The sequence below is a fragment of the Anoplopoma fimbria genome, chromosome 5, assembly GCF_027596085.1.
Source record: "Anoplopoma fimbria isolate UVic2021 breed Golden Eagle Sablefish chromosome 5, Afim_UVic_2022, whole genome shotgun sequence".
Classification (NCBI taxonomy): domain Eukaryota; kingdom Metazoa; phylum Chordata; class Actinopteri; order Perciformes; family Anoplopomatidae; genus Anoplopoma; species Anoplopoma fimbria.
Window position 1 is genome coordinate 5,536,738 of NC_072453.1, and position 19,668 is coordinate 5,556,405.

At 40.1% G+C, this 19,668-nt stretch overlaps 1 protein-coding gene across 1 annotated transcript in view; it reads left to right on the forward strand.

Moving 5' to 3' along the window:
- The window catches only part of LOC129091671 (myoferlin-like), a 27,460-nt gene continuing 7,792 nt past the window's right edge, over window positions 1–19,668 (forward strand). The window contains 37 exon segments of the mRNA XM_054599366.1: window positions 1–449; window positions 1,356–1,411; window positions 1,790–1,881; window positions 8,266–8,374; window positions 8,485–8,578; window positions 8,680–8,843; window positions 9,264–9,392; window positions 9,568–9,630; window positions 9,716–9,766; window positions 9,863–9,893; window positions 10,788–10,903; window positions 11,034–11,160; window positions 11,362–11,465; window positions 11,567–11,635; window positions 11,761–11,804; window positions 12,391–12,473; window positions 12,662–12,700; window positions 13,044–13,168; window positions 13,256–13,369; window positions 13,525–13,702; window positions 13,796–13,920; window positions 14,117–14,226; window positions 14,474–14,666; window positions 14,779–14,934; window positions 15,036–15,167; window positions 15,350–15,513; window positions 16,300–16,414; window positions 16,721–16,823; window positions 17,111–17,253; window positions 17,414–17,584; window positions 17,898–17,991; window positions 18,078–18,155; window positions 18,318–18,452; window positions 18,455–18,498; window positions 18,837–18,995; window positions 19,164–19,265; window positions 19,354–19,515. Coding sequence (XP_054455341.1) covers window positions 362–449; window positions 1,356–1,411; window positions 1,790–1,881; window positions 8,266–8,374; window positions 8,485–8,578; window positions 8,680–8,843; window positions 9,264–9,392; window positions 9,568–9,630; window positions 9,716–9,766; window positions 9,863–9,893; window positions 10,788–10,903; window positions 11,034–11,160; window positions 11,362–11,465; window positions 11,567–11,635; window positions 11,761–11,804; window positions 12,391–12,473; window positions 12,662–12,700; window positions 13,044–13,168; window positions 13,256–13,369; window positions 13,525–13,702; window positions 13,796–13,920; window positions 14,117–14,226; window positions 14,474–14,666; window positions 14,779–14,934; window positions 15,036–15,167; window positions 15,350–15,513; window positions 16,300–16,414; window positions 16,721–16,823; window positions 17,111–17,253; window positions 17,414–17,584; window positions 17,898–17,991; window positions 18,078–18,155; window positions 18,318–18,452; window positions 18,455–18,498; window positions 18,837–18,995; window positions 19,164–19,265; window positions 19,354–19,515 — 4,062 coding nt within the window. The 5' untranslated portion in view covers window positions 1–361.

The window sequence follows — 19,668 nt, forward strand, 5'->3', positions numbered from 1 at the left end:
TCTGAAGACATTTAAACCCTCTGAACAAAATGATAGTTTGGGCTATTGCAAAATAGTTTGATCGTGGTTTTAATGAAGGAATAGGGAACTCTTCTCTTCTCAGCTTTAACTCACACGTTGGCAGCAGAAGCTCACTGACTTCCACTCGGGATAATCACTCCCCCGTGATCCGCCCTTAGTCCACCCCTCGCTCCCACCAACGGGACGGGCAAATATACTTCCTCAGCCCTGCCCTGTCTGCTTCAGTGATGATGGGGCTGTGAGGATGCCAAAGCACGAAAATCCTTTGAAGATTTTTTTATTTTCATTTCATTCCACAACTTCACAAATTTAGTCTTTTTTTTTTAACCTGTTTGTTGCCATGTTGCGGGTTGTAGTAGAATCGGCTCGAGGGCTGCCGAAAAAGAAAATTGGAAACCCTGATCCAATTACCAGTGTGATTTTTAAAGGTGAGTTTTAAAAGTCTTAAAGTTGTATTTGTGTTCCGTTTTCGGGAAAGAAATCACTTGTAGCCTGACATTAAAGTCTTAAAGAAGTATGTAAACTGGGTATTTGGGAATAAATGGGAAGTTTATGGTCGCTAAATTCATTAAACCTTTTTCTAGTATGACGTCACTCTACAAACTTAATAGTTTTATTTTGATTTTATATGGAAGCCCATGCAATAAAGATAGTGTTATTCTATTGTTTTGTCGTTCTTTCACATTAACTGGAAGCCAAATGGTCCATTTAGAATTAATGAAGTTAAGAGTCATTGTTTTCCTTCTAAATGTAGTATGTTTCAAAATCAATATAAATTGTTTTGCATTACTGTGCCAACATGTCAAAGTATTTATAAATGCAAAGAGAGCTTGGAAGGGACGATGGTTGGACCGGTGGTGAGTTCAGACAGAACAAAGGAAGCTTCAGAGAAACAAGTTAGAATTTGTAGGGAAATGGCCTTCAACTACTGGAAAAAAAATGGTATCAGGTAGTGCCTCCCTGATGAGGAAATGATCTGGCAATCAGCCCTAGTTGCTCTCAGCTGTTTTTTGGACCTAAGTTGTTATCATCACTCACAGCTGTGGGAGCTTCTCTTTTTCAGTTGTCCTCCCAGTAAAGACAGAAACTGCAGCCCACTGACGCTAACTCTTGCCATAAAGCATGCAAACCTGCTAGGTTAGACACAGCAGTAACTAAACTTTGTCAGCTAAATGAGTTGGTAGAATGATTTTAGCTGTATTTACTTGGGTTGCTTGATCTATGTGTGTCCTAATCTTGAGAAATCATGTACCATACAGCATGCTTTTTCTCAAGGATCAGTTGATGTTCTATTTTTTTTTTTTTTAAATTTCATGAAATGATTTGACTTTCAGATGAAAAGCAGAAAACCAAATCGATTGACAGTGAGGTGAATCCTGTGTGGAACGAGGTACATCTACATTACACACACAGACATGTTTAAACATGCAGATATCGCTGCGTCCCTCTTTTACTTAGATTTTTAATCAGTTAGTTTTGATCAGCTGCTTGCTTAGGAAAGCAGGAATAACTGATATGTCACCTCTTTTAAATGCAGCAGTAAACATTACATGGTAAACATAAGCTGTGACAATCATCCTATGACTGTCATAGTATGTATAGACCATTAAAAACTGATTATGTGACATGTAGATTAGTCTTGGAGTTCAATGTGACTGTGTGTTCTGTGTCGTACAGGCTGAGTTGCAAAATAAACTCAATATTTACTCAGTTTACATTAATTGGAGGTCCTGCTCTACGATACAATGTTGCTCATCTATTCTTGCAGGTGCTTGAGTTTGATCTGAAGGGCACTGGGCTGGATGCTAGCTCCTACATAGACGTGATTGTGAAAGACTATGAAACCATTGGGAAAAATAAGTAAGTGCAAAACAAACCGCTTAGATTGATCTTCCTGTTATCCATGGATTTTGTGCAACAGATGGATCACAGTGATGAAAGAGAAGATGGGGGGGGGGGGTGCACCTCGCCCTATTGAATCACTGCGCAAACCTTTTTTTTTGTGAGCAAAGACTTTCTAGGTAATTAGTCTGTCCTGTTATAAAGCAGGTTGGCTAAAAGCAAGTCTTTCTGTTGTATGGATGTTTTTGAATTACAGTTTTTCAGATACAACACAGGCAGTCCAACACCATCTGTCATTTAGACAGTCTCAATCTGAAGTACCTTGGCTACAATAAAGGTGTTTGAACATGCCAAAAGTTCCACCACCCACTGGTTAAAGGAAAGGCATTATTATCAACACAGACACATTAACACACAAAGAGAGTAAGTTGGATATTTTCACAGTAACCCTGTGTTTGAGTTATGTAGCTGGATGCCTCTACCCCCTCACACCCTACTTGCCATGTTAAGACTTGCTGGGCTGTGTGGGCTAACTGATCCTGATTGGGCAACACTGGATGGATGAATGCGCTTGTTCTCTCTCTATCGTAGGAAAACAAAGCTCTCTCTCTCTCTCTCTCTCTCTCTCTCTGTCTCTGTCTCTGTCTCTCTGTCTCTGTCTCTGTCTGTCTCTGATTTGGGTGGACAGGGAACATGTTAAAGGAAAATACTTTATGTGGCATATACTTGCCGACTTATATTGTAGTTGCGTAATTGCTGTACATACAGCATATATGAACTGCTTTAATACTGTGTGAGGAGAGTTGCTGTCATGCAAAATGCTTCTACATTTTTTTTTTCAAACAAGCTCAATGTTGTTGTTTCCATATAAAGCCAGAATCACATATGGGACCAATCTAGACCAACCACACAGCAAGTTTCTTCTACATCTAATTACTGCGATCAAAGTCTTGTCTATCGTAAGAACAACAAAGCACATTAAAGTCTATCTGTCTTCATAATTTATGTCAAACAGACCATATGTGGTGTATCAATATTTTTTATCTAGTGAATGTTCCCCCAGTGCATGGGACAGTCATAACTGAGGGGTGGAGCTTTTCAAATGTGCTTCTCCAGCACATGAATTCATGTCAAATTGAGTAAAGTTTTCCACTGGGCTGGCCCATCTGACACACTCCCTAAAGATCTACACTGTGGTAGCAGAAATGGACTTCTCTCTCCGTCTCAAATAGTTTTCCAGATGTTGTTGTGGGTAATCCCTGTTGTCATGGCAACAAAAGGGGAACCTGGAAATAAGCAAGCAGTGTTTTCGTAAACTAAATCGTTTTAAGAAAATGGATAAGAAGATTGTCGGACAGAGTTCCCCCTCTGTGTATATTAGTACAGTCTAGATTATACGATTAGAGAATCAAATTCTGCTTGTGAGTTTCATTAAAATCATGAACAAAATGTCCAATTTCATTACACATATTATTTGGATCTGAAATGACACATGATTGATTCATTTAAATTTACAAGTTAAGTAAATCCATTTTACAGTCAGTTCATGTTCTGTTTAAAGTATTTTAAACGGGTAAAAACAAGACTACATAAACGTCTTTGGTCAACTAAAATATTGGATGGACAATTGAAATTCGAACTATATGATAAATCCACTAGATTTAAAGCCAGGGGATCACTTTTGTCATTAGAATGTTTCCTCTCTGGACCATTCATATCTATAGTACATCCCAAAGCAATCCATTCAATGGTTGTTGAGACTTTTCACCCTTAACAACAAATGTAAACCTCATGGTTGTACTAGATGAAAGGTCAGGGGATCATCACAGTCATCAGGAGTCATCCTCTGGGGACCATGACTGACTTTACAAGATGTCATGGCAATCCATCTCATTTTCCCATTAAAATCAAGATTCATTAACTTGAGGAATATGCTTTAGAGTTCTACAACAGGGATTCAGACTTTTTGAAGTCATTGCATGGTTAGTTTTTTTGATAACGCTGATATAAGGAAACGGCCACTTAAATATTATAATTACCATTAAATATTAACATGGTGGGGATGGTAAAAACCTCTTCAGGAGGATATGGCTGAAAAAATGTTTTCACATCAGAACCTCAGAGTATTGTTTCATTTCCCGTCTTCATAAAAACCTCAGGGTCAGACAGGGTCTGTCAAAATGTTTCACTTACCCCGTTTGTGAAAAACATTTCTGGATTTTGTAGCCTTGCAGTGCTTGATAAATAGGATGCAACAGTAATAATCAGAGAACTGCGTTTTCTAAATGTCACACTCTAATCACAGATCTGACATGAGCTGTGTCATCACACTCAGCCATCCTAACAGATCTGCGAAATAAATGAATTATGACAGCGGGAGGGTGTTGACGTCTTGAACTGAACTCTTGCTCTTGTGGAGCTGCTTGTGTGGAGAGTTACGCTTTTCCCTTCACGGATAGGTGATCATAGTTAACTTCGTTGTACCGGGGGAGGTGGAAAGGCCAAAAGGTTCAACTTGTTTGTTGGCTAAACGTCTGGTGGCAAGAAGCATCGTAGTCCGTTCTTCCACTGGCTATAGCAGGCTGACAAAGGAAAAAAATGTGACTATATACAATAATAACTCAACACACATCATTTCTGTCTGTGGGAGGATTTGTGAATGTTTAAACATGGAAACTTTATCAGCTATGGTAGGATGTTGTTCCTCTCTGACTCACCAGGGCTTGGCATTAGTCACCAAGTTTGTTTTGGTCATTTCCCCTGTGTTTACATGTAAAACAATGGCATGACCTCTATATTCTGTACACAATACATGCACTTCTGGCCGTTAATAATTGTCCCATAACTTTGGAAGTTGTTAAGGAGCGTGTGTGTGTGGTGTTTCATACCGTACAATCCTGCAGTATGATTCTACATATTTGAATGCTCTTATCAGAACGCAGTCAAACCTGAAACCGAGAGGTAGCAAAATGAAAAATATGTAAGAAGGGACAGCCCTACGTCTGAATCGGGTCACATAAGCTTTTTGAATAGTTTGGAACCAGTCGCAGCTGGCAGAAGTGTCCAAGGAAAAAAAACATTGCTGAAAACCATTGGAAAACTACACAGGGGTGTTATTGGACACCCAGTGAGATTCAAGGCTGCATACCAGGTTTATAGAGTCACTGACTCCTCGGAGAATCCCCCTGTCAACCTCCTTCCTGATGTAGTGTCATAAAAAAAACTCCTTTCTTCTCCCAAACCAAACTCTGTACAACTATTGGTGTTGTGACTGAAAGAGTTGGTAATCTGATATGAGTAGCTGTATACGTATAGTTCATATCTTGCACTGATCTATTTCAGTGGAGGGAAGCACAAAATTTATAATCTGCTAATGCATGGATGTGTGCTTCTAGTATTTGCTTTGACCTTGAAGTTTTTTGATCTGTTATGTTTAAACAGATGCTTTTCTGATAGATGTCGAGTATAACTTACTCAATGTAAATCACAGCATGGTGGTGGTCTTTTTACAGCAATTTCTTTTTGTCCCATGACATTTTCCATCAAGGCCAAGTAAAAGTGGTTAGCAACGGGGGGGGAGAACACCCTTTGAATATTGAATATTGAGTTCTTATTGAAAGCTTTGAGTTCTGGTCAGTCTTGGATGTATCTGATTCTGAACATAAAGTGGTGTCATTGGCTCCCGTTTAACCCTTGTGTTGTCTTAGGGGTCAAAAATGATCCGCCACTATGTTTAACAGCATAGGAAACCCCTTTAATCATCTTTTTTCAACTTGAAATTCAATGACTTTTCCTAGAATGACCCCAACATGAGAAAAAGTTAAACATTGCCTTTGTTCATATTTCCATAAAAGCTGTACACCAACAAATCTTGTCTTAGGGGTCATTTCTGACACGGCAGTTCTAAAATCACTTTCATACTACAGAAACCATAAAACAAACACACACACACACACACACACACACACACACACACACACACACACACACACACACACACACACACACACACACACACACACACACACACACACACACAAGAAATTGAGATTACGTGTGCTACTGATTGAACTCAGGGAAAACAAAAGCTTTCTCGCAAATGTGCAGCATCTCCCCTCCACGACCCCACACCTGACTGAAGTTGACAGACAAAATACAAACAAGATCAGAGAGAAAGCATTGTTTACTAATGGGGAATGCAGTCAGAGGCTATAAAGGTGCTGTAGATGACAGTACCCCCAGTAATCTCTTTACTGTAGCCATGCGTGCACATTTCACTGCCCAGCAGGTCCTAGATCTGATTTATTCAGATGTCCAGGAGGATAATAAAAACGAGTGGATTCCACTGGTTAAACACAGTCTTTCTGCACTGTGAAGAGGAAAAACCTAGATATTCACAAAGTTTGTGATGAATGACAGGTTGTTTCTTCATGCAAAATAGATTTGGGGTTTAAAATGCAATCAAGCTGCTTTATTTTAGGGTTTTAGTGAAGGCGGGTCATTTTTTACCCTTAGGACAAGTGGTGTATACAGAAAGTTAAGACAACACAAGGGTTAAGGAAACTGTGAGTTTCTGTTTTGGGTCAACAGAAATGCTGCCACAATAATATAACCTAGTAAACCCAAAGAACAATACAGTTAATATGATGTATTGCATTTAATTGGCTACATTGTTAAATTATTTTAATCAGTAAAACATACAGAGTTGCCAGTTTATTAACTAAAACTTATGCAATCTACACAAGTCATGCAATAATAACTGCTACCTTTTATAAAGGCCATAATGTTCAGTTTCTGTTCAGAAGGTTAAAGAGGTGTTGACTCTACTGTGTACTAATGTAAAAGAAGATTCAGTTGGTAGCAAACAAAGATGTGTTTTTGTTATTTAGCCTACCCTCACTGATATAAATCCGATGGACAAAATAATAGAACTACTTTGTTTCAATATATCTTGGCTTGTAATGGTTATTTGGCACCATTTAGGAAACAATTTAAATATATGTTCTAAGAGCTAATGGTATGTTGTTTCTTTCATATGTAATTATAAGTGTCTAAACATAAACAAGCAGCACATTGAGCAGTGTAGTTTTTGGCTACACACCAAGACAAACACGACAAGCAACGACACGCAATGACAAACTGCTTCTGAGTTCTTTTTTTAACTGACAGTGCATGGAAAGGCGACTGTACCTGTTTAACAACAGTTAAGTATTATTATTAGAAGGGGTGTCACGATATAACGTTATTAACGATAACAGTGATATTTAAGAACTGTAGTACTGATATTGTGTCAATAATACACATTTGATAATATTATTTACATAATGCGATTCCCCTCTCAAATCACACTTTTGTACAGTTATGGAAAAAGACTTTCTTCACCTCCCTACAGATGAATTTTGAGTATAATCCCTTTGCTAATAAAAAAGACAAAACGCATGGTAACAATGTTAAAGATGAATTTGACTGATTGCATGAACATACATTTTTTTTAAATTTTCTATAGCATTATCCTGTATTATTTTGGCCACAATAACTGTGTAGTCAAAATTGTGATATTGTGACCCAATGTAATTGTTAGTCAGATCTAACACCAACAGATACTTTAAGCCACATTTACTTTAATTTATTTAGATCTTTAACATATCTAAGCTTAAGGCCACACAACTGTCATAGCAATTCAAATTCAAGTTTAATCTGTAACCTTTATTTTGACAACTGTTGATTCATTACATAATATTTTTTTCTACTTAATCATTCAAATTTTGATAATAACAAACCAATAAAAAATGCTAAACATAAGGATTCTTTCATGGAGAAAAATTTGTAATTTAACAATCAATAAGGAAACAGTTCGACTAAGAGGCAAATGACTTGGAATGAAATGGGTTTCTTTTTTTATTATATTGTTATTTGACCACTGGAAACTAATAAGTGGTTCTGTTGTCCCTAGCTGGTGTTTAAACGACCCTCAAATGGAATAATTGGCTAATTTTAGTTCTCACAGATGACCCAAAGACACCGTGAATCACTGGCTAGTAGCTTCCGTGCGGCGTTGACTGTGCGGTGGCTCATGGGGTGCGTTTGTTTGTCTGTGCAGGCAGGGCTTGTTAGCTCTGGGTGGTGACCTGCTATTTGCCCCTTTTGTGAATGTGATGTCACTGAGTGCACATGCAGCATATCATTTTCTGTGTGGTCTGTAACTTGATTACTGATATGTTGGCTGACTAGAATGGCAGCCTGTATTTTGCCCTTTTTAAAGCAGGAAATCAGTGCAGAATCGTTACCAAGCAGATTCTCCCAAGTCACATGCTATACACTGAAAAGAATCCACTATCTGACAGTGAATACAAATCTATTTGTGTATTTAATGTTTTTCCCTGCTTTGTTTTTTCCTAACAGATTCCTTGGGTCAACCAGAATCTCTCTGAGAGAACTTGCCTCAGGTCAAATGAGATCAATGCCATCCAAAAATGTTCCTTTGGTCAATGAAAGTGGACAGAGTATTGGAGTAAGTTTTTGTTTTTTTCTGCATGAATTAAAAAATATAAGCAACAGGAAGGCGACCTTCCTTATTAAATAAATAATGAAATAATAGAGCAGCCATTCACTTCCTTCTAGGCTAAAATCAACCTTGTGATTGGCTACGATCCTCCAGCCAATGCTGCAGCAAACCTCAATGACCCTCAGGCAGGAGATGCCACAGTGGATGATGGTACGTTCATGTTATCCTTAGTGATGCAGAGCAATGCAGTAAATATTGGTAGCATTCAATGCATGCCAGACATTTGATCATCTTGCTTTTCTGCTGATTAGGCGGTGGTGGTGGTGATGAGGAGGGGGATGAGACTTTACCAGATGGGGGGCAAAGTGGCCTGGCAGGTGTCCCCTCATCCCCTGGTCAGTCCGGTAACCTTCGCCAGAAGATAGCCCGAGCACGGAATCGCCACCGGCTAGTCGATAAACCTCAGGACTTCCAGGTCAGTTCGTTTTTGTTTTTTTTGAGCGATCATCAACAAAGACCGTCGAGCTAGATTCTTAATACGCATATCAAGAACAGAATGGTGTGGATGTTTGGAGTGCAAGCAAAAAGAAGACAATCAGCAAAAACTGAAATCAAGTTTTCTTTGTTATTCCTTTTTTTTGGCATTAAAATACTTTACAAAAGAACTATTCCATAACCTTTTTAAGATTTTTTTTTTATTGAAATTCTTAGTCACTTTCAGGTTGCCACAACAGTACTTTCCCAGCTAGATTATGTTTGCTCAGGTTATGTTTATCTATGTCAACGGTGTATTTAGATGCAATGCGGTGTATTCGGACAGAACCAGCTGCTTTCATACTCGCACGACGTGAATTAATTCATCAACACTGATACTGTGATACTACGCGTCCTTTAGATTCGTGTCCGAATCCTTGAGGCCCGTCAGTTGTCCGGCAACAACATCAAACCAGTGGTGAAGGTTAACGTGTGTGGAGACACCCACAGGACGAGGATCAAGAGGGGAAACAACCCCTTCTTTGATGAGGTACTCTCACTTCATTCTTACACAGAAACTATAGAAGACACAGGTTTGAAAAACGAATATAAATGTGTTCCTGGGGTCAGTTTCACACATTAAATAATTTAACATGGGTTAAATTGTGCTGGGTGATGGTAAATGTAACATTTTCATTGAAACGTATGATTTTGCTTTTTTGTAGATATTCTTCTACAACGTCCACATGCTTCCATCGGATCTGTTTGATAAGCACATCAGCTTCCGGGTCAGTACACATCTGCAGATTTTAAGATCCTATCCTCTGTCAATGTGTATGTATACATATAAACTGTGAATGCTCTTTTCTGCAGGTATATAACTCCTATTCACTGCGGGCTGACAGTCTCATGGGATTATTCAAGGTGCCTGGTCTAATTTTGTCTTCACATATTTGTTAAAAGAATGCTGTTGATGCCTTTTTATGAGTCTGGCTAATCTTGTTTTGTTCTCTCACACAGATCGACATTGGTTATGTTTATGATGAACCAGGTGAGCTCGGCACAAACCACCGATTTGTGTGTCATTTACATTTGCTAAGAGGATGCTATTGTTTGTCATGTGGAGGTCTGAATGTGAGAGGGTTATTATAGTCTTATTTGTAGTTGGTTCGTATAATGCTGATAATATTCAGAATGGGTGTTTCTGGAATCTGATAAATGTGGTTAACATGATTTTTTTTATTTTTTTTTATCAATAGTCAAAGTGGCTATAATCTTTAGGTAATAAGTCACTTGAGTACTTGTATGCGAATGGTTTAGCTCATAGTGATGAACCCAGAGAGTATTATATCATTATCAACCAGCTCTGCTGTTCCCCTCAACTCTACAGAGCATTTTAGCATCTTCCAGGTCGTCGTTTTGGTTTTTAAACCTGATAATTAGATTTTTCTCAGAAGTTGGTGGCTAAGAAGAGGGTGAATATTAGACTTTTGTCTGTTGGCCAAATTAATGATGTTGAACTCTATAAGATGGATGTGTAAATAAGCAGCTCCCTATATCAACTTAAAAAGTGGTCATACAAAGGTGTTGCCATGTTCAATCAATTACTGCAGGGTTAAGTAAAATTAGACAAAAATTCCACTACAAAAACAAATGGTTAGCTTTGAAAAATTGCAAGAGAATTCAAAACTTCCTTTTAGCCATTTCTTCTTATTAGTTTCTTACACTGATTTTTTTAAAATGTGGTTTAAATCTTTAATATTCAATTTATTAGAATGTTGCATTAGCATAATTACTTTTAGCAGGAATAACTTATATAAACTCAGGCACTTGGGTGTGCACAAGGTATAACTTTAAGGTTAATATTAATTTACCCATACATTCTACCTGATGGTGCTGACTGTACGAATGTGTGTCCTTTGTGTGTGTTTGTGTCCTGATGCAGCCCACTGTGTCATGAGGAAGTGGCTCCTGCTGAATGATCCAGATGACTCCAGCTCCGGGGCTAAAGGCTACCTCAAAGTCAGCCTCTTCGTAGTTGGAGCTGGAGACGAGCCTCCGGTACGACTCGCAGACTGCAGCTCTCAGATCACTTTCACTAGCGCTGGTTGCTTCCTCTTTCCACATGTAAATATGGTGGTCATACCTCTAGCCCTCTCTCATGAACTCGTTTCTGTTCTTTCTACCTCAGGTGGAGAAGAGGGACTCATGTGACGATCAGGATGACATAGAGAGTAATCTGCTGCTGCCAGCTGGTGTGACTCTGCGATGGGCCACCCTGTCCCTGAAGGTGTTCAGGGCTGAGGACATTCCCCAGAGTAAGACAAGTTGTTGTAATTATTTAATATTTGTAACATACCAAACGGTCATTTAATCCGCACATCAAAAAGACAGATTTAAAAGCTGAGCTGAAACTGAATTATTTTCATTTTCTGGCCGCCAAAACTGATAGTATGCTACCATACTGTGATATTAATCATGATTGATTAATTAAATATTCCAATGTTTTTGCATTACAGTGGATGACGCATTCATCCAGACCATGAAAGAAATTTTCGGGGGAGATGAAAACAAGAAGAACCTGGTGGATCCCTTCTTAGAGGCTCGCTTTGCTGGCAAAAAGGTTCGTTTTGTCTCTTTTTAGCTGCAGTGTTGAATGTACGCATGCTTGATATAACGTTGAAGTGTAGCAGAAGAAAACTGATTGATTGTTTTTCTCTCCAGCTGTGCACTCAGATCATTGAGAAGAACGCAAACCCAGAGTGGAACCAAGTGCTGAACCTCCAAGTAAAGGTGAGAGGATGAAAAAGTGTTGTTCTGACCCAGCACCACTAAAGAAAGGGGGGGGGAAATGGACACTGAATGCATTTTGGTCTTTTTTTTTTTTTTTTTTAACCTGCTTCTTGTGTTTTCTGTAGTTTCCTTCCATGTGTGAGCGTGTCAAGCTGACAGTCTTTGATTGGTAAGTCAAACAAGATTAGAACTTACATTTAAGAGAATGACTGTGTGGTTTTGTGCTCACGAAGAGGCAGCATTCTTTTGTTATTTGAAGTATACCATAATATTTCTACTGTATGGGTGTGTGTGTGTGTGTGTCCATGCCCCATCACCAAACACATGAGACTCAGGCTGTGCAGGCCCCTCCCTTCCCCTCAGTTACATGCTCTGGGATCCTGTTGGCACCGTCTCTCAGCTTATTTCATTATTGTGTGTTTGTGTGCGAACGAACTGCCCGATAACTCTTTTCCAGGAAGTTTGAAGGGAAATAAGTCCAAGAGGAAAGGTTGGAACAGTTGTGTGGGCCTCAGGAGGTGTTGAAAACAGGCTCGGATCGCTGACCCAAAAAAATACATTGTTAAAAACATGAAAAGCAAGAAAGAGACTTTGCTTTTCTATTCCATGTACTTCCTTCATAGAGGTGGTGGAAAAAGCAGAGCATAACAATGCCCCTACATTATGAAATGTGCACGTTATTTTCAGTTAATTACGAGCGAAGTGCTATGTGTGTGTGTGCAGCGTGAGTCTAAAGGTGTTATGTGTGGTTGCAGGGATCGTTTAACAGGAAATGATGCTATTGGCACTACATACCTGAACCTGGCCAAGATAGCCTCCTCTGGTGGAGAGATAGAAGGTAGGATTTTTGTTTGTTTGTTTAAAAATGCCCAATAGGTCTGGATCTTTTTTTTTTTTTTTTTTTTTTTTTAAACCCCTCTGTGAAAAACAATATGTTTTACATTTGAAAACCATAGTTGCTCTTAAATGTCTGTTTTGTTACAACTTCTAAATGGTACTTGAATTGTCCTTTTTCTCCTGGAATAGAGGAACATGCGAGAAATGGGGAAATGCCGTCATATGAAGGTTCAATTGTGGTCTTTTTTTCGCTCTGTGTTGCATGAGATGTAACGCGTTAAGCATGTCGTTCACACTAATTTGCTGAATACGTCTGTTCGTGCACATTGCAAATTAAGCTGTGTTGTGCTCTGTTTTGAGATTATTATTAGTATTTTAAGTGTTAAACCGTTTTGTTGTCTGAGTGCTTGCCACTTGCTTTATTTACCCAGCATTCACTGTTTCCAGCTCAATCTGTCCATCACCCCCGCCTCAAATACCAAAACTCTGACGTACTAACATTAAAGCTTTGCATAGCTTTGCTTGAGTCTAAGCATACAAAGATTAAGTCCATCCCCATCTCTATTCACAGCTAACACAGGGCAGTCTGAAGTGGGTTTCCTGCCCGTCTTTGGGCCCTGCTATGTCAACCTGTATGGCAGCCCCAGAGAGTTCACCGGCCTGCCAGACCCCTATGAGGATCTCAATTATGGCAAAGTATTGAAGATTTGTTTCTTCTCACTTTATCCCTTTACTACAACCCATTCATTGGTTTCCCAACAGTTAATATCAATGTCTTTGCAGGGAGAAGGCGTGGCGTACAGGGGCAGGGTCCTGGTCGAGCTGTCCACTAAGTTGGAGGGAAAAGCAGACAAAACAATAGACAGTATCCACAGCGACGACATCCTGGTGATGCAGGTATTGTGCCTATTTATCCGCTGAGTGATACCTGAGAAGTGTGGTTCCGTTTAACAGGGGTGTGGTTTCACTTGTGCTTCTCTGATGGTAAATTATAATTAGTTAAAATATGTTCTACTTCTATTTCCCTTTTCTGTTTTTCTTCCCTACATTAGAAGTACCAGAGGAGGAGGAAGTACAGTCTGTGTGCAGTCTTCCACAGCGCCTCCATGATACAGGAACCAGGAGAGCCAATCCAGTTCGAGGTCAGCATCGGCAACTATGGCAACAAATTGGACACCACCTGCAAACCACTGGCCTCCACCACTCAGTATAGCTGTGCTGTATTTGATGGTGAGTGAGGAAGCTACTATGTGATGTTACACTTAATCTGATCAATCTGCGTTCTCGTTAAGAGGATTTTAAATTGGTGTGTCATTTTTCCAGGTAACCACTACTATTACCTGCCCTGGGTAAACACTAAGCCAGTGGTTGTGGTTCTCTCATTCTGGGAGGACATCAGCCACCGCCTGGACTCTGTCAACATCATCCTCTACATTACTCACCGCCTGGTAATACTGCATTATCCTCTTTAATCCACATAAATCATTGAGTTTATGATTTATTGATAGGTTTGCAGGCATTAAAGCATGCTGTATTGTCCTAATGTTTGGTACGTGTGTGTACATGTATCAGTGTGAGAGCTGAGAGTCATAGAGGTTTAAGATAGGAGCGTAATCCTCACCCATATTTTGTTTTTTGTTGCAGCAATCCAACCTGGGGTTATTTAAAACTGCCATCTCGGCTAAAGTGTCTGACAACGATCTTGTAGAGGTGTGGCTGAAGTTGCTCAATCAGCTGATTGAAGACATAGAAAGGTAAACCGAGGATGTGGTGTTAATTTTTAATGTTGTCTGTGCACCTTTTCAATGTAATAAAAAGTCAGATGAACCCAAGAGAGTCGGACAAAACAGAAGGAAACTGTGCTCAGTTTCACCCAAGAAAAAATGACACAAGGATGGTCATAGAAGTTAAAGAGTTTGTTTGGTAAATAATGAGTATAATCTCCATTTGTGTGTTTTTTCGATTAAAATGAATTGTGTCCCATTTTTGTCTCTCCTCCAGTTTGCCTACACCGGAGCTAGAGGGTCGCTCCAACCTGACATCTCTGGACATTCAAATCAAAAAGCTGCGAGACAGCGCTCTGGCCACCGTCAAGGACGGAGCCAGACGCATGAGGGAGGAGGCCACTGACATCCCTGACACTCTGCCCGACTTAGAGTCCTGGGCGGACAAACTTAAACTGCTGGCCGAGGAGGTATGTACCACAGCGAGCCTGAAAAAGGGGGCACCTAAAAATAATGTTTCCAAGCAGTATATTGTTTTGCCCATCTGTAATTCTGCATTTTTCTCTCACTTTTTTTGTCCAGCCCCAGAACAGCATGCCTGATGTGATCGTCTGGATGTTACGGGGTGAGAAGAGGGTGGCCTACTGTCGTATTCCCGCTCACCAAGTCCTCTACTCCACATACAGCGAGCAGGCCTGTGGTCAGCACTGTGGCAAGACACAGACTGTCTTTTTACAGGTACAACACATGAGGTCCAAAAAACATTTATGTAGTAATCAGTTCTCATTCAGACTCTGAAATCATAATGCTCATGTCATTTTTTGTTTTGTTCCCTGCAGTACCCCATGGACAAGAACAAGGGCCTGAAGGTGCCGGTTCAGATTAGAGTCAACATGTGGCTGGGTCTGGCTGCTCATGAGAAGAAGTTCAACTCCTTCTCTGAGGGAACCTTCAGCGTGTTTGCTGAGCTGGTACATTGCTCCATAATATAATGCGTCATAGTGCCTCTCTCACAATAGAAATATTGTTATTTTTGTATTTGCAAAGCCAGAAAATACATTTGAATACCAGAGAGAGAGAGAGAGAGAGAGAGAGAGAGACACAGCAGTCCAGTCAGCATCTAAAACTAAACATGTCGTCTTTTGCATTACAGTACGAGAACCAGGCCCAGGTGTTTGGGAAATGGGGGACCACAGGTTTAGTCGGGCGCCACAAATTCTCAGATGTAACGGGCAAACTGAAGCTGAAACAAGAGTACTTCATGCCTCCAAGAGGATGGGAATGGGAAGCTGAGTGGTTCATTGACCCAGAGAGAGCGTGAGTATAATTGTAGATTACAATTTGGCATCGTAAAATTCAAAACATTTGACCAAGACAAAGCACAAGGTGTTTGTCTTAATATAATGGAGGCTGAATGTGAATGCTTTCAAGTGAACACAGTCTGTGGACTTAACTAGAGGGGCGACGTCTGCTTTCTACTGTTTACATTCCTCTCATGCCTTAGACCAGGATTTAATCACAAAGTACCAGACTGTGCCAGTGAGCTGGAAGTTATATGCAGTTACTTTTTCTGTTTATCTCCAAACACTCTCTGTACTTGAATCTTGACTCAAATGTACATGTCTACTTGTTTGTTTTACATGCCAACGTCCTCAGTATATTTCTGTTAGTGGCTCTCAATCACTAACTGCTGTAATTCTGCCATGTACAGACAGGTGACACAAAAGGGCTGCATACAATGGAGAAAGATTATTTCATGCAAGTCATGAAGGGACATCTTTATATTGTTTTTATCTTAACTTTTTATCTCATCTCAAACATCTGCATATCATAGGCGAACTATTTCAATATATAAAAAGAAAATATCGCATACGCAAAGCACCAAAAGGAACACTTTGACAACTTGATTTGGTTACTCCAAATGTGTCACAACCTTTTCTTATCTGTCACACTGTAACAAGTCCATCATAACAAAGATACACATTCGTCATACTACCACCGGAGGGTGCCAAAAATCACAAACTAGGGCTTTAAAGTAGCCTCTTGTCAAATGAATTAAACATTTTCACACACATAACACATATGTTTGACTTTGTGTTTCAGTCTCTTATCAGAGGCAGATGCAGGACACACTGAATTCATGGACGAGGTGTACCAAAATGAGACTCGCTTCCCCGGTGGAGATTGGAAGGCTGCCCCCGAGCAATACACTGATGTGGTGAGAACTGCACGCTGACATGCAAATAATGTGCAGGGGTGGCTTAAAATATCACACAAGCAGTTGATTTTTTTTTTCTTGGTCTCTGTAACACAACAAACATGCATGACTACTACCAAGATCCACACTCTTTCTCTTAGTAACTCATTGACTTTGGTGGCAATTCCATTACTATTTACACTCAGTTTTCCTCCAGAAGCCTATGATGGAAGAGTAATCTTGTTGACCTATTCTAATATAAGAGGACGAAAACACATGAAGAAATGAAATTGCAAAAATAAAAACTGAGGTTTTTTTGTTGCACAGAATGGTGAGAAGAGCCGCAACCCTGGAGAGTTTGAATGTCCTCCAGGTTGGACCTGGGAGGACAAGTGGACAGTGGATGACAACAGAGCTGTGGATGATCAAGGTACAGGCATTTACATCACCAGCTAAAATCTAGAGAGTAGTGTTCTTCAAGCTATTTGTAGGCATAAGAAGTTAATCAGAAAGGCAGCATGGGGAAAAAAAGACTATATTGTGTTCTTGTTTACAGTTCTTTGTTCTCTCTTCTGGTTTCCCGGTACTCTGACTCACTCTTGCCTCCTTGTTAGGTCATAATAATAGTAAATTAAACTCACATGGTGAAAACCATATGTTCTTCTGTACAAATAGTAATGAAACAATGTAAAAATGTTGTCTGTCTGCACCTCACAGGTTGGGAGTATGGAGTCACCATTCCCCCAGATGACAAGCCCCGGTCCTGGGTCCCTGCAGAGAAGGTGTACCACATCCACCGCAGGAGAAGGATTGTTCGACCTCGCAAGAGAGCTGCACCTACTCCAGGAGCAGCTGTGGAGGTCAGAATAGGGTCATCGGGCTTAACTGTGACATCTTTTGCATTTTATGGCAATATTTTATTATATATAATATTCTAAATGTCTCTTTATTTAACAGTAAATAATCCCCCATTACTAATTATTGCATCACTCAGATTTTCTTGTTTATCTTTGGTCACAGAGACGGGACCAAGGGGATCCTGAGGGGTGGGAATTCTCGTCTCTGATTGGCTGGAAGTTCCACAGAAAAGAGCGATCATCAGATACTTTTCGTCGAAGGCGCTGGAGGCGAAAGATGGCACCAGAGGACCGGCTCGGTGCATCCGCCATCTTCCAACTGGAGGGGGCATTGGTGAGTAAAGAAGAGAAAATATTCAGTTTTTAAGCTGCTTGTTTGGGTCACGATCTGGTTTCATAAAGATTATTTGAGTGTGGCTCAAATAATTACAATGCAACACAGAAGTATCCGTCAACGTACGAGTTTGAGAGGAAGCGCCAACATTAAAGCATGAACCGGATCTGAGCATGTTGAGTCACCAAATATTTTCAAATATTTACTTATGTATTAACACATCTCCAGTGCCATGGTGGCATTTTTTATTTGGCAGTGTGTGACGCATAAACAGGTTAAAGCTCTGAGACGTCCGCTTTGGTTTACTCTGCAGGGTGTTGATACTGATGAGAAAGAGAAAGGATCCAAGGCTGATGCCAACAAGCTGTTTGGTGCCAACACCCCCATTGTGTCCTGCACCTTTGACAGTGAGTGATGCATATAGTGACAATTATGAATGATCATGCATGTACAAATAAAAATACTTAAAAAACTATTTTTATTTTCTCTACAGGGTCACATGTGTACCATCTGCGTGTCTACGTCTATCAGGCACAGAACTTGGCGTCTATGGACAAAGATAGTTTTTCTGGTAAGATTCTATTCGATGGTCAAAAATATAATTGAAATGATTAGTTTCTAATATCAGTATTAGGACTGCTGATGAAAATTAGATTAGTTTCATTGCAGAATTGTCTGTTTATGATGGATGTGAAAAGATGACCATTAAACGATGTGTTTTTTTCCTTTGCAGATCCGTATGCACACGTCACCTTCCTGCATGTTAGTAAGACAACAGAGAAGCTGCAGGCAACTCTGAACCCAACCTGGGACCAAACTCTGATCTTCAATGATGTGGAGATTTACGGTGACCCCCAGAAAGTTTCTCAGCGCCCCCTGAGGTTGTTCTGGAGTTCTACGACCATGACCAAGTGGTATATAAAAAAGCATTTGTACAACTAAATATGCGGGGTGTCAGTACTTGATGATGTACCCTATGATACATTATTGCATATAATTGCTATCGGGGGGTGGCGACCACATATTTTACCCAAACTTTGGGAACCATGAATGCAGAAGATATCTATTTGGACCTCTAATGGTCTTGATATTCAAGTTAGACTTTTATGGTGTGAACTGCCTTTAAAAAATCGCTGGATGTTTTTATTTGATGTTGTTTTCCTCTTTCTTATAGTAAAGTCCTCTTTTTCTCTACACTGAAATGTTTTTTCTAAGTCTCTAAGCTTAAGGTATGGTGTTATGTTTTGCCCAGGGGAAGGATGAGCTGCTAGGCCGCAGTGTTTTCCGTCCACTGGTGAAGTTGAATCAGGACATGGATCAGACCCCCAAACTGCTCTGGTACCCCATCATCCATAAAGGTCAAAAGGCGGGGGAGGCACTGCTGGCGGCAGAACTCATCCTTAAAGACAAGGTTTGTCCTGAAAGTAATGGAGAAATGGCGACTTTCCAGTATTTAAAACACAGCCATGTTCTTGAGGCCTGTAGTTGTTTTACATTTTAGAGTGTGAATTAATGAAAAGGTATTGGTAAAAGCATAAAAGTAAGCATAATCCATACTCTCCTGTCTCTGTCTTTGTAGTCGGGCGAGTCAGATCTTCCCCTGTTTCCCCCAAAGAGATCAGAGAACCTCTACATGGTTCCTCAGGGCATCCGGCCCGTGGTGCAGCTCACTGCTGTGGAGGTAACACTCAACCTTTAGACACCGTCCCTCTGAGCTTATATACACAATGTTTCTACCATCACCTCGGTGTTTGTGTCACTGTGTTCAGATTCTTGCATGGGGCCTGAGGAACATGAAGCCGTACCAGCTGGCCTCGGTGTCTTCACCCAGCCTGGTGGTGGAGTGTGGGGGGCAGAGGGTGGAGTCAGCTGTCATCAAGAACATGAAGAAGAGCCCCAACTTCCCCAGCTCTGTCCTCTTCATCAAAGTGGTAATTGCAGGGTAACACAAGCTGGGTGTGTGGAAATAACACTTGTCTACGAGAAAAAAGGTTCAAAGCTATTGTAGAGGGGTAATAATATCTTCCAAAATAAATAGAAACATTATGATTTAATTTGTTTATCTTCTGCACTAGAATCCTAAA